The 14,876-nt window shown below is 38.4% G+C and overlaps 1 protein-coding gene across 2 annotated transcripts in view; it reads left to right on the forward strand.

Moving 5' to 3' along the window:
* Positions 1-1,110: 1,110 nt before the first annotated feature.
* Positions 1,111-14,876, forward strand: part of HNRNPD (heterogeneous nuclear ribonucleoprotein D) — a 17,427-nt gene continuing 3,661 nt past the window's right edge. For both annotated transcript variants that reach the window (XM_021702475.1, XM_021702476.2), the window contains exons 1-4: positions 1,111-1,637; positions 3,419-3,475; positions 12,962-13,130; positions 13,701-13,862. In XM_021702475.1, the coding sequence (XP_021558150.1) occupies positions 1,405-1,637; positions 3,419-3,475; positions 12,962-13,130; positions 13,701-13,862 (621 nt within the window). In that variant the 5' untranslated portion in view covers positions 1,111-1,404. The remainder of the gene's footprint in view (positions 1,638-3,418; positions 3,476-12,961; positions 13,131-13,700; positions 13,863-14,876) is intronic.

The following is a 14,876-nucleotide window of genomic DNA, read 5'->3' on the forward strand; positions in this document are numbered from 1 at the left end:
ATCTCAAAGCCGGAATAAGCCAGTTTTCAGCCACGACATTCGGGATTTTTAATAAGTCTATTAAAGAAGTTTACTGTTACCCTCCATGAAACGCTTAGCGGTGCTTTTAAAAAACCAAACCCCAAAACACAACAAGATCAGAAACCTTGTAAAGATGATTTACAGCATGTATATATTCTAAATATCAAGACTAAAAAACATGAAATTAAGAGAACCTCTTGTTGACCTAACACATTGCCCAATTCAGTATTTTCAAAGAACTGTGGTAGGTTTTAAGATCTTCAAAGGAATCAGGCAAAGCAAAACAACCCCTGATCTTTAAAATACGCCAGTTACCTGCTTCTTTTGACGAAAATTTTCAGGAAAAAAGCAGGCAAGCAAAACTCTTACTTGGAAAGCAAATTTAAAAGAAAAAAAAAGCCCTAAAAGTCAGTAGCCTCAGCCTGCCGGCCTGGGGTTGGGAAGTCTGGCGACGGCAGCTGCGAAAACCTCAATGTCACCCGGTCGCGGCGACTACCGCGGTCGAAGGAGTTGCGGCAGTCCGTGCACGCGCACCGCTCGGCTGACCGCGAGCCTGGCGTCTCCAGGTGCCGCGGTGGACAGAGCCAGTGTCACGCGGCTACCACCCCAGGGTAGCCTCCTTTCCCAGGTTGGGCACTACTAGACGGAAGGAGCCGCTGGCTGTGCGCCTCCCCACCCCCACCCCTACGCCGCCCGCGCACCGGGCACAGTCGCCTTCTGGGAGGTGCTACCACACCCCAGCCCGACGCCCGGGCTCCCGCCGGCGGCTGGCGGGTGGGCGGGCCGACTCCAGGAACCCTCGGAAGGGCGGGGGCGAAGGAAGAGGCCCCTCTAGCTGTGTCTTCGAAACAGCGTTCCTTGTTCTCGATGGTCCCCGCGCGGCCGTCTTATCGAACGCAATTTCCGGTTCCTTTTAAAGGCCCCAAGCTGTGCGCCGCCGCGCGTGAGAAGAAGGTATAAAAGGGAACGAGAGGGCGGGACCAAGGAGGAAGAGGAAAAAAGCTAGCGGTAGAGGGGGCGGGGAGGCGCAAAGGGCGCGCTCTCGCGTCACGTGACCGGGACGCGCCGTTCTTCCGTCGGCCATTTTAGGTGGTCCGCGGCGGCGCCATTAAAGCGAGGAGGAGGCAAGAGCGGCTGCCGCTGCTGCTTATTCTTTTTTAGTGCAGCTGGAGAGAGCGGGAGTGCGCGCTACGCGACTGTGGGAGGCGAGGGGGGCAGGCCAGGGAGAGGCACAGGAGCCTTTGCAGCCGCGCGCGCCTTCTCTGTCTTGTGTGCTTCGCGCGGTAGAGTGGGCGCGCGGCAGCGGCGGGGATTACTTTGCTGCTAGTTTCGTTTCGCGGCAGCGGCGGGTGTAGTCTCGGCGGCGGCGGAGGCAGTAGCACTATGTCGGAGGAGCAGTTCGGCGGGGACGGGGCGGCGGCGGCGACAACGGCGGCGGTAGGCGGCTCGGCGGGCGAGCAGGAGGGAGCCATGGTGGCGGCGGCGCAGGGGGCAGCGGCGGCGGCGGGAAGTGGAGCCGGGACCGGGGGCGGAACCGCGGCTGGAGGCACCGAAGGGGGCACCGCCGAGTCGGAAGGGGCGAAGATCGATGCCAGTAAGAACGAGGAGGATGAAGGGTGAGTAAGGGGCGACCCGGGATAGTCAGGCCCAACTAGTTCCCCCTCCCCCTTCCTATCCCCCGCCATTAGGCCTCGTTCCCGCTCTCTGCCCGCCCTCCAGGCCCCCGTGCAGTCTCCTTGCACAGTTTTCCCCTTTTCTATGCTGGGCTTTCATTTCCTTCTCCCCCTGTCTGCTTATCGCCCCCTCCCCCATCACACACGTTTCCACCTTTAGCCGTCACCATGCTGCTCCCTGGCCCGCCCTCCTTCCCTCCCTCGCCTTGGGTCTCCTCCCACCGACTTAGCCGCCAGGATTTTTTCCCGCCTGTCTAGGGGTACTTTTTTCTTGTTCCGCTGTCCCCTCCGTTCCTCGTTTTATTAAAGTTCCAGGCATAAAGATAGACACAGGAGGTTTTATGCTGGGACAACTAAGGTTTATTTGGTGCGTCCACTTTAGCATCCCGAGACGATGTGATTCTTTATAAGCACATGCTTTCTGCTCCTCCCCCCCTCGGCTTCAGGCCGAATGTGTTTTGTATTTCGGATAAGTTTGGTCTCAATCTCTTTTTAACATAATACACTATCGAACAACGGTTTGCGTACTTAGGCCCTACTTTTCAGCCTACGGAACATACTGGGCCTGGTGATATTCCCTGAATCTCTTGTTGGTACGTTCGTTTTGCTCCATGGGCTTTCGTTAAGTTCCTTGTCGGCGGGGCCTGCACTTGACTGTGGAGCTGTGTCTACCTCCAGCTTGTTGGCTGCCCTTCCCCCACCCGCGGAGTTATTCTAACCGCGCACCCTTTTCGCGCCCTCACCTATTGGGTTCCTCAACTGTTCATACAGATTGTAACCTTACTTTTTATGTGCAGTTTTCATTTTTTTTTACACACCACCCTCATGCGCAGTATCCTTTTTTGGTCTCTCTTGATTTCTCCTTCCCGCTCTCTTACCCACTGTTAAAGGAGGCCTACCAGCCTTCATTCATAAAATGAACAAATCCTTTATTGTGCTATGGCATGATTTTTGTTTTTTGCAGGTTTTCAAGTATTGACTTGTTCCCTCCAGTTGGAATAAGTTGTGTATATTATTTAAGCTGCATTTGATACATTAGAATGCAGCATTTGGGAGCGGGCGCATAATACAGGAGTTATCAGGAGGGACTAAATCGGGGCTCTTGGTTAGGTTTTCTTACTCCCGTTATTGACCGCTGATCGTGGGTTAACGCATCTCTTCCCTTTTGTTATGGGGGGATGTGTGTGTGATTTTTATTTCACTATAATGAGAAAGGTGTGGAAAATGAAAGCAATAAAATGTCACTTTAGTCCAGTATTTGAAAACATGATTTCCTTTATTGGGAAAGAGCACAAGATTTGGAGGGTGGGAAAGAGAAGCACTTCAGAATGTCGAGTTTAATCTTAGCCCAGGCAGACAGGTCAGGCTGATTGTGCTGGTTTTGGGAGAATTGGAGGTGGGATGGGAAACTAAATTTACTTAATTTTGAATTACATATAGTTTAAGAAAGGAATAGTTAAATATTTGGAAACTTAAGCCTTTAACATTTTGGTTTTTATTTCCTGAATTCTGTTCTTTGGACAGAGGCACCAAAATGATTAATTGTATAACTTGCTGTTTGGGGCAGGCTTTAGCCCTCATTTTTCAAATCAACAAAGCTGCTATCCTTATAGTTACCTACTGTTGAACTGAAGTGTAAATGAATTAAAGTTTTTAGCCCTAACAATGTCAAAAACTAAAACTAGAATTTTGATTGGTTGCTGTACCGGTTGTTAATTCCCTAGCCATTCAAACTCCTCCCCACGACACTCTGAAGCAGCGACGGCACAGCGGGAAGAATGGTAAAACTTTTAAATTTTATTTCTGTATTATAAAGGTTTCAATAGTCATAACATGCAGAGGCTGTGTATTGATTAGTTGCCCATTGATCCCCAGGAAATTCTAGACCTAGTACAGTAGGATATCTTGTGCCTGGGATATAAAATCTTTTTAGGCATCGTGTGTGATCTTTGGGCAAAATTAATGCCATTACATGTTTTTTGGTTTGTGCTAATGCATGTTATTGTGGTTTGGTTACTTAAAATAACAATATAATTAGCAATATTGATACATTTGAACAAGAAAAAATATTACCGTAATTTCAAATTTGATTTCTTTTTGTTAAGACAAATATTTTTGTTGGAATTCTAAGTTTAATGTTAAATATGAAGGTTACTTGATACAAAATCTTGTGTGTTAGAAATGTCTTGCATGCTATACTGAAATATTCTGGATATGTGAAAAGTAAAACAATTTTTAAAGTAGTGTTGTGTATATGTATTATGCAAAAATGTGTTTTATCTCCAGCCATATTTGTAAGTAGAACTTTATTAACAATTGGATATGTACTATTCAGAGGTGGGCTGATGGGGCTTTTCGCTGCAGCTCTTACGAGATTTTTTATTTTCAGTGTGATTTGCTTGAAATGTTAATTACGGTTGGTTCACATGTCTCTGAAATTGCATGACTTCTCCATGGATGGATGGTAGATTATTGTTCTTTTTAGCCTTCCCCTTCCCCTAAATGTCAGTCTTTCTGCTTTTAGGATTGATTTTATTTTGAGTTTTCCAGGAGTTTGTCCACCACCACTGGAGTTTAGAGGGCCAGTAATTTGTAGAAAGTTGACTTAGCTATACAAACTACATTCTATTTTAAGAGCCCAATTGGGATAGCATTTAAATTTTACACGAGCTTTACTTAATACTGTATTCTCATCCATTGAAATCTGTCCGGTTTTATATTGCAGATAAAGCAGACTGGAAATAGGCAAAAGGGAAAAGTAAAAAGAAGACTGGGGTCAGAGTTTGACATATGGAATAAAATGTTTTTGATGAAAATTAGTCCATTTGGCACTGATAGTTTCATTTTCACTGCCAGCTAATCGTGGCAAACTAAATAAGATTAAACTGTCACTATACCTGACTTTTTTGCTCTATTACATGTTTCAAATCTTATGTAAGCAGTCATTTTCAGTGATTAGAAAGGACCATAAACTTATGTTTGAGATCACTGTTAATGATTTTTGTAAGAATTATTTTTGCCCTGCTACCCAATAATGTAAGCTTACAAGTTTTTTGAATGACCTCTTAGGAAGAGTGGACAATTAAATATATATAGTGAACATTTTAGATTATGAACTATTTTCATTTTCTGAAAATAGGATTTAACTGAGGTTCATTTTAAGTTAAGCAGGTTTACATTAAAACAAATAATGTTTCTGTTTTTAATGCGTAATATTTGACTTTATAAAATTACTGCTTAATCACCCAGCCTCGACCTGTTACAGATACTCTTGTTTTTTTTTTGTTGTGTGCACTTGTCACTCTATCTGTTCCTTTCTCTGACTCCCAGTTTGAGAAAGATTGTGCAGCAGTTTCGTAATAGTCTCAGGAATGAGGATAAGACTGACTTTACTAGATATAAAATCATCCAAATTGAGTTTCTTAAACATTTCTGTGTGCATTCCTTTTTACAATTTTAACTTGAGAATAAAGTTATTGCAATATGTTCCTTAAAATTTTAAAAATGAGTTTGTTGTGCACTCAAAGTTTTTTTTTTATGTTGAATATAAGAATATACAGCTATTCTTAGGAGGGCATGCCTGTTGTATATCTCTGTGGATGTTTCCACAATTCAGACCTTTGGAGTAATCTGTTCATTTCCATAATAAAATACTTCCTGAGATCATCTCATTTTAATCCTTTCAACTTTAACATCCCTGGTTTTTACTTGTAAGCAACTGCACTGGAATTTCCCATTTTTTGTGTGGGTTCATGTTCTTTACAGGGCTGCAGTTCTTTTAGGGTAGGTATTTTAAAGTTACTTCATGTGGGGCAAAATATACATGGCATTTAGCAAAGCTACCTGGAGGAGAGTTTTTTAAATATCAAGATGAGTGGAAAACTATAATACTGTGTTAGCTTTCAGATAGTTTTATAAGGTAGGTACATTGACTTGCCTGCATTGGATTGGGCAGGATGCAAAGTAATTCAGTTCATTTATCAGCCAAAGTACAGGACTACTTGTCTAATAACAGGGCAGTAGATCTAGATCTGTAACCGTTAGTGTATAATCTCGTGTGATTTCTTCCTGCTTGGGAATTTTGTGAATTAATTTTGCTGTGGGTTGACTGCTCTCTAATTTTTAAGAAATGGGCATACACATGTTTTTGTTTTAAATATTTGAGATTATAATCTATACCCTAGTGCTTTTGGGGCATTGTGAAGTTGCTTTATAAAATAGTTACTTCTAGAGCAGCCTCATACCTAATTTATTGGTTTTTAATTCAGTAAAGTTGGGTTTACTGTAAAGTTGAGACCTTGAGTAGATGGTCTGAATTTTAGTGTTCTTTGGAACCTTTAACAAGTTTCTGGTGTTAAAATTGCAGAAGTTGATGCTCCAGAGTCTCAAGATGATGAACCTATAAGGGAGGGAGGAGTATTAAATTCTTTTCATTTCAAATTATGGAAGATACTAAATCACCTGACCTTTAGGGTTTGTAATTGGAGAAAATCATTGTGGTTTTTCTCAGTGCTGCCTTTTGAGATAAATCTACTTGGCCTTAGCCTGGGTTTTTTCCTCCAAGTCCTGTGACTTCTATAAACTAAGTATATATTTAATGTGTATTTTTAATATTGCCTGGGTATTCTGTCCTTTGTAAGGCTGCTCTAATTTAAGAAAGTTTTGAATCTACTATTGGGGTATGTGGTTTGTGGCCAGTATGGAGGATGGTTAGTTGTAGTCTTCAAGTGATACATGCTATGCTTGAAAGCATTTAAAAAGGAATAGAATAATAACCTTTTTCCTGTTCCACTTAAAGCTGTGCACCTCAAGTGTGTGTGCAGATTGACAAATGGAGTGAAACATAACTTCTGTTAGTCCAAGATTTATTTGACTTTAGTTCTGCTTCAACGTTTTAGTAGATAGGGCACTGAACTGGATGCTGGAAGCGTGGGATCTGTTTCTGTTACTTCACTTCCAACAGTGTGGTCTCAGGTAATATAACACGTCTGTTACTTGGTTTGCTGATCTATGTGTTGGAAACAATGCTCACCACAGGAAGATTGACTACATAGCCTGCTTTCATAGCTTGTGTGTGTTTATCCAGTGCCTTAATAGTTGATACTGCCAGTGATTTACTCCTGTGGAGTAAAGGTAAGCATGTTTTAGTTTCTGGAGTATTAAATTGTATATTGGAGCTCTAGATATTTAAGATTATTTGGGGGTGGGGAGACTCCTATTGCTGGTAGTGTTTGGCCAGTAATCAGGGTGATAGTTTTAAGTATTGGGTCATGTCCTGTAAATTCCTGCTTATTCTAGACTTGAAACTACGACACAGTTCAAACTAGTACTAGGAAGTTTTCCCTCACTCCCTTTAGTCTTGTAAGAAAGAAAGATGAAAAAGTATCAGCAAATAATACTGAGAAAGCAACCAATAGGCAGTGTCATGGAATCAATCTTCCATAATTTTTCCTTTTTATTGTTAAAAAGCAATGTGATTTTAAAGCATTGCAGGAGTCTAAAAGTTCATCAAGAAAGGTAAAAACCATTTTCTGAGTTTAGTGTTCATATCTAAATTGATTTCCAATAGAAAACTACAAAATTGTGAGTGTGTAGTAATCTCAGTTAACCAGAATCTTAACCTCTAGGTTAAGGAAACCCCATTCCTTAACCTTCAGGTAGATGGGAGTTAACCTTGTAAAGTTGATTCAGAGTTTATTTTAAAAGTGAAAATACAGGAAGTCATTCTTTCCTTGGAATGAAAGGAAGAGGAGATTTTTGGGTTAAACATGTAAAATTTACTTAAAACCTGTCATCTTTATTAGTTACGTTTTAACCTAATCATCGTTTTTAGTCATTTAGATTCATTCTAAAGTATGAAGTAGTAATGAGATTTAATAAGCTAGGCTAGAGGAGTTAATCTTTATTGACTTGTTAAAAGTTTGTCAGTCTATTTCCAGAAGTATTTTTTATACAGATTCTAAAGTGATTACCCTACCATGTGATACTGTTCAGTTATAAAAAGTAACCCCTGCCCCCCATTATAGGTAGTTAACTTTAAACAGATTCTATACTTTCTGGCAGCTCTTTCTGCCCACAGGTCCTGTCCCGTGCTTTAATAAAACTACCTTTTTGCACCAAAAAAAAAATCCCAATAAATAATCTGTACTTTCTAAGGAAAAATGCTGATTTAATATATTTTGGTGGGATTTTCCTTACATTTTGTCATTTTAGGATTTTAAAGGAGTAATTTTAATGATAAAATACTGAAAATTTAAAACGAATTAGTGGTATGCTTGACTGTTACTCTGAAAGGTGACAGTGATTGGCCAGTCATGTTATGTACTGAAATATATATCAGATTGACTTCTGTTCTGTTTTTTAAACTGTCAGAACTTGTTATGAAACCACATATGGAAAATCATGAGTTGTCAGGAAGTGTTTGAAAGTTACAGAATATTTTTTTGGCCCTATTTCAAAATTGGGAGGGAGTGTAAATGGTGTTTATCATTTTACCTTGAATAAGGTAAACAGTAAAGCCTTAGAAGTATCTTTAAATAAAATACTGTTGGGGCGCCTGGGTGGCTCAGTCGATTAAACGTCTGCCTTCAGCTCAGGTCATGATCCCAGGGTCCTGGGATCGAGTCCCGCATTGGGCTCCCTGTTTGGCGGGGAGCCTTCTTCTCCCTCTCCCACTCCCCCCTGCTTGTGTTCCTCTCTCGCTATGTTTATCTGTGAAATCTTAAAAAAAAAAATACCGACTTTTGGAATGTTAAACCTAGTGATCCCAATGATACAGAGAGTAAGTTTTTTTGGGTGTGAAAAACAGTATTAAGTCAATATTTTCATCAGCCAGCACTGCTCCGTATGTATTACTTTTTATATTTTGAAATTCCTTACTAAATACTGGCATTTACGTGGAGTACAGACAAGTCACCGAGATGGTTTTTTAACTACATTTTATTTAAGAGTTTTTTAGGCAACCTAATTTCTAGTCTGTATTTTTTACATGGGATATTTAAACATTTTGGGTAAGTCTATAGTATTGAAAATAATCTTTGGATCTATTTAAATAAGACCTCATTCTGGCTTTTTCCTCTTAATGTTGATGACTTCATATAGCCCATGCAGATTTTAAAAAATTAAGGTGATAGGTAAATGAAAACATTGCTTGATTAAATTATATTAAATTGTGCTCTACCCCTTCTAAATAATTTTTTATTGAGCACTTGGGATATTTCAGAGTATGTTCTGTGCCTTTTTAAGTGTATTTGCTCCTTTATTTTTTTTATTATTTTTTTTAAAGTAAGGTCTGTGCCCACCGTGGGGCTTGAACTCAATTCTGATTTCAGGAGTCTCATGCTCTATGGACTGAGCCCCCAGGCACCCCTGTGTTAGCTCATTTAATCCTTATTGAAGATTCATGAAATAGGCTCTTCGTCCTCTCATTTACAGATATGGTGACGATCTTGGGTTTTTGTTTTCGTGAGGGTCATAGAGTTAATACATAGTGGAGGTAGGATTTACACTCAAGTGGTTTGGCTTATTGCCTCTAAATTTACTTGAGAAGAGAATGTCCCACTAAACAGTCTAAATTCCTAAATGACATTGCATAGTATTTGGAAAGTCATCTGCAGCGAGTTGTATAATTTTATGCGTATCGTTTAATACTATAATATGGTGTAATATTAATATTTGTAAAAGCAAGGAGATTTCAATTGTTGAGTAGGTGTTTTAAAGTGAATACCATATTGCCTCTGGGGTGCTAAAAAGCTTAGTAGGATTAAGAAGTTAAACTATCAGTAAAACACTGTAGATGAAGTCCTGTGTTTTCATTAGGATTATTGATTCACTTAAAACTAAGGATGAAATTTTAAACTTGCATTGCAGGATTAGGGGCCCATTTTTGTTGCTACTTGAACAAGTCTTGTGACATAGTTTTAACTTGGCTGCTTAGGATTTTCTGAAGTTCTGTTTCTACCTCATTGTGTTTGCACATCTCTGCAGGAGTGACAGCAACTTGAAATTCACTTTTGGTATTCAAGGCAGCAGAGGTAATATGGATGGACAATAGGTACTGTAATTGAAGCAAAATACAGTAATATAAAAGAAAATTAAGTGTATCTTATGCCATCTCATAATTTGAGAAAGAGCATGTCAGAATGCTAGTGTTCTGAGAGGCTGTTTATCCAAAAATTAAGATAACAGGCCTTTTCTTACTGTACTCTCTACCATTATATCTTGGTGTGTCTACTGAATAAAGATTTGATGGATTCAACATGTTCCTTTTTGTAAGGATGGAATGATTTGGAACAATTTGTGTTCATTGTAGGATTTACCTGTCTGGCTTTCAGTTGCGCAGCAGCCTTCCTTGTTAGAGCAGCTAAAGCTATAGTAGCACTCTTGGGCTGCCACAATGGCAGTGGCATTTGTCTCAAAGAGCCACTTAGGCTCTTGCTCAGAGGTTGTTTTACCCTTCTTTACACAAAATTTGCCCAAGTTCAAGTGCTGGCTACCCACCGTACAGAATGGAAGGGGTGGGGTGGATTTAACAGCAACCAGTGATTAACCTGGCAAAAATGAAAAATAAAACTTGTTAAAAGAACTAAGAATAATGAGATGCACTTAGTGTATTAATAGTTATCTCATTTCAGAAGAGCCTTTGGGCATGCCACAGTAGCTTAATATAAATTAGTGGTGAATGACCCATACAGTGTTTAAATCATGATTACTGTATTTAAGAAGGCAGAAGTGTGTGATGTGTTGTAGAAAAAAAAATTCATCCCAAATAATTGAATGTTAAAAAACAACTGGGGAGAGATTGGAAGGCAGGCAGTGTTTTTTAAAAAAGGTGGAATATTTGGCTCATTCTCTAAAGGTGCTGGATAGCTGAAGTTTTACTATGTATTTTGCTCTAGTTTTTTGAGAAACAGTAATGATTCTGTGAAATACGTATAAATTATAGTTGACCAGACTTTTTAATATTCTGTCCAAAGGGGATTTGATTGTTAGGAAAAGCAGCAAAGATGACCTTTTAGCTTTAAGGTAGTAGGCACATTTAACAACTTCTGTACTAATGACTGTATTAAAGGTGGGAAGTTTCTTATAGAGAGTTCTTTATTGGGCCAGTTGAAGCGTTAGTGTGCTTATCTAGTATTTAAGAAAACTGTATTCCTATGCCGTGAAAAACATTTGGGGCTTGTGACTAATAATAGGACATGCCTCATTCATGGCTTATAATTTATTTCTTTGTAATTTTTAAATAATTTAAATCAAGGACACTTAACAGTATAAACTTTGCCTTGGTTAAATAAAATCAAAACTAATTCTCTCTTAATATCTGAGGGAACTGATCAGGCAGAATATTCTTGCCTTTCAACTTCAGCTTTTTTAAAACAAGGCTTTTGTTACTGTATTCTCTTCAGGCTGAAATAATTTCCAACTGTTAAATTATTGATGGAAAATTTTTTGTAATCACAGAAGGTGGTAATTCAGTAGTTAAATTTCAACTTAATTGAAGTTGTTTCTGTTCTAGAATTGCCATGGATACCTGAGCTAGAGGTCATTGCTTTATAGTTTGTTCTTTCTCATCTTCAAAAATATAGCAGTGTCCTTACCTTGAAAGGGTAAATGTTGCTAATGAACTTTCATCTATGAAGGAAGTGCTCTGGATCTTTAGGTTATAAAAGTAAAGTGTTCCTAAGGCATATATTTAAGTGTCAAGGATTGGATTTTAGAAGGTGCATTATTTGAATGAAAGAAAAGGTAATTGAGAAGAACTTTTTTCCATGAAATTGGCAATAAACATTAAAAACTACCTATACAACTTTATGGGTGTTTTATGTTCATCTGATTATACAATACAAAAGGGTTAATAAGGGTTACTTCAAGCATGGAGATTTTATTAGAGGAAGTCCTGAAAGTTAAGCATATAAATAACCCAGCTTTACATTACAATACATGAACTAATTGAAAACTTAACCTGAAATGGGAAGCACAGTATATACTGAAAGTAAGACTTCTTTGGCATTGTAAGTTAATTTTGTCTTTAGAACTAAAAACAAGTCTGTGGTAAAATAGTAAAATCAGTAACACCTCAGTTAATCTGGCATCTTTAGTAGGGGAGAAGTAGAACGAGATCTCATTCTAGGGACACAATTGGCCTCTTGTTTGAAGAATTGGATTTAGTGGCACTATCCTAAAAGCCCACAAGATGGAGATGTTTCCTGCTTTAATTTCTATCTGGAGCTGAAAATTAGTACCACATCCCCATCCCTACCCCAGTTACAAAGATGAGAAATCATTGAGCAAGTGTGATTTTATTCCTGTAAAATTGTTAGCCTTCACATAACAAATTCTGACAGTTTACCCTTAAAATAAAAATCTCCAGTCCTGTCTCTTTAAAGGGTAGGAGGTGTGTGTAAGCTCTTCGGGGCAGGCTAAGGGACAGCAAAGGGGGCAGATGTAAAAGCAGTCAGAGAGCTGCCAAGTCTGAGCTTTATAGCATTTTGCTGTAGTAAAAATACTTCACCTGAGGTGGTTTTTTTTTTTTTTTTTTTTTTTTTTTGAGTGTATATATTTGGTCTTAAAGTGTTCTGGTGGTTTCCACTTACCACCTGTCACTTTTAGCATCTTCAGGGTTTAAATATTTTATTGCTGGTTAACTGAGGTTCTACTGTAAATAAATCATAGAAGTTAATTAGTGGATTATGCTTCAATGGGTAATTTTTGCTAAGTTGTTTAATTTTGTCTTTATTAAGGACTCTTAGCACATCAAAAAACTTAGCTTACAACTTAATTGTGAGACTTAGAATTTCCCATTTTATGTGCTAAGAGTTTTGTTAATGAGAGAACCGTTAAAAAAGCTTCAGCATAGTCATGCTGGTTGCTGTGATCAGTGGGGACTGCATAGCCCTTTTATAAGTTTAATGAAGATTTGGAACAGAAATTTGAAGCTAAAATTCGTGTTTTGCTATTACTGATAACTTGTAACTTAAGACTTAAACGTGTAGTATTTTTACTTTAGGGTTACGTTTATCATTTTGGCAAGTCAAAAAGAATTTGCTGCTTCCTCACTATTTTATAGTTATGCAGATGCAGCATTAATAAGCAAAACTTGACAAAACTGGAATGGGGTGTTCTTGATACATGGTAATATAGGAAGAGTGACATCATTAAACTGCCCAGTAAATTGGTGCAGTTTGGAAAAGGTATTATTGTTATGGATACTTAAGGCAAAGTTTATTTATTTGTTTTTAGCATTTTAATACTACTTTTTGTCTTTACAGGAAAATGTTTATAGGAGGCCTTAGCTGGGACACTACAAAGAAAGATCTGAAGGACTACTTCTCCAAATTTGGTGAAGTTGTAGACTGCACTCTGAAGTTAGATCCTATCACAGGGCGATCAAGGGGTTTTGGCTTTGTGCTATTTAAAGAGTCGGAGAGTGTAGATAAGGTAGTGTGTTATGTGTTCTGATCAGTTAATAATATAAGATGTGGATAGTTTGATACACTAATTTGCCTGCTCATGATTTCCCCTTTTGCAATAAATGAAGGAAGAGCTATAGTTCTTAACCAGTACATTTTATGAAGAGTACTCTTTAATTGTTTACTGAATATCTTCTATATGCCAGGCTGTACTTGAAAAAAAAATTAACTTTAAAAATACTGAGACCTAAAGACACCTTATTGAAAGGATGATCTGTAACAAGTTCGCAGAAGTATAGATTTTGGAATTTCTTGGGCTAAGGGGAAGTAGCAGTCATGTTTATGTTGGTGACAGTTAATGGTGAGATGGTTTTCTAGTAATTGATTAGATTTGTGTCTCCTGTCCCCATTCTTATTGACACTTAGGTTTGAACACTGTTCTTTATTAGCTGATGTCACATCACCACAATTTGACAGTTTAGTTATAAGCAAGTCAGCATATACCTGGCATTAGCTGTATTTGCAATTATTAAGTAAGTTAATAATCTGAACTTCAATTAAGATACATACTTAAAATGAAAAACTTCAATTCCCTTAGGTCATGGATCAGAAAGAACATAAATTGAATGGGAAGGTGATTGATCCTAAGAGGGCCAAAGCCATGAAAACAAAAGAGCCTGTTAAAAAAATTTTTGTTGGTGGCCTTTCTCCAGATACACCTGAAGAGAAAATAAGGGAGTACTTTGGTGGTTTTGGTGAGGTATGTGATAATGTTTTGACCCAGTTTTTGTCAAAATTAGTGTGAATATAATTGTCACATTATATTTTCAAACTTGTTATGAAGTTTGGACTAATTATGTGATTTGTTTTGAAAGATGAATATTGTAAATTATTGGCAGATCTTCGAAGCTTTGATGATTGCATTTTTCTCATTTTTTGAAGGTACAGGTACACAAAGATGAAATAGATATTGTTACCTTGAGAAATTTACCAGATTAGTAGAAGAAATAAAAATAGATACATGAGGAAGAAACACAGATTGGATTACCTGAGATATAGAAGGAAATCATTCAGTTGAGAATAGGAAAAGAATGAATTAAGAATAGGATGTAGTGCCTTCGCAGTTTAAAAAAATGTGTGTGTGCAAATTTTATGAGTCTAATTACAGACTTAGTGAAACCAAAGTTCCTTTTGTGAAATAATGATTTAAAGCTAAGATGAGAAATTTGTGGCTTTGCATGCCAGATACAGCCTGTAGACCTCTTTTGCTTGATTTAAGCAGAGCATGTTTTGTTTGTATTTAGGTTGAGTTACTTTCCACAGGTATCTGGATATCTAGCTTTTCTTTAAATATTTGCAAGAGTAAGCAACATTGGAACTGCCTTCTTGCATGGCACAGTAGCCATCTAAGACGAGAGTAGCAGTCTCTACCTTTGGTTAGTTATATGTTCTCCAGTTTTCAGTGGTCCTCACCACTCCCAGTTTTTTCCTAAATGCAGTCGTCTTTATCCTGTTTTTCTTAAAATTGTTGCCTTCTGTTCTTGGTCGGCATTTGAGTTTGTGACCCTTGAATTAGGTAGCAAATGTCAGTACCCTGTAAAGCTTGCTTTTATAAATAGGTTTGAAGACTTTTTAGGTGGAATGGATGTTCTAATTTGAAGAATTCTTTCAAAAGATTAGAATAAATAGAGCAGAATAGGATTTGGGGGCCAAATATGTTTTCTTTGTTCGTTTTTCCCACTAAACTTGTGCTTTTATTGTCAATCACATGCAA

The sequence above is a fragment of the Neomonachus schauinslandi genome, chromosome 2, assembly GCF_002201575.2.
Source record: "Neomonachus schauinslandi chromosome 2, ASM220157v2, whole genome shotgun sequence".
Classification (NCBI taxonomy): Eukaryota; Metazoa; Chordata; class Mammalia; order Carnivora; family Phocidae; genus Neomonachus; species Neomonachus schauinslandi.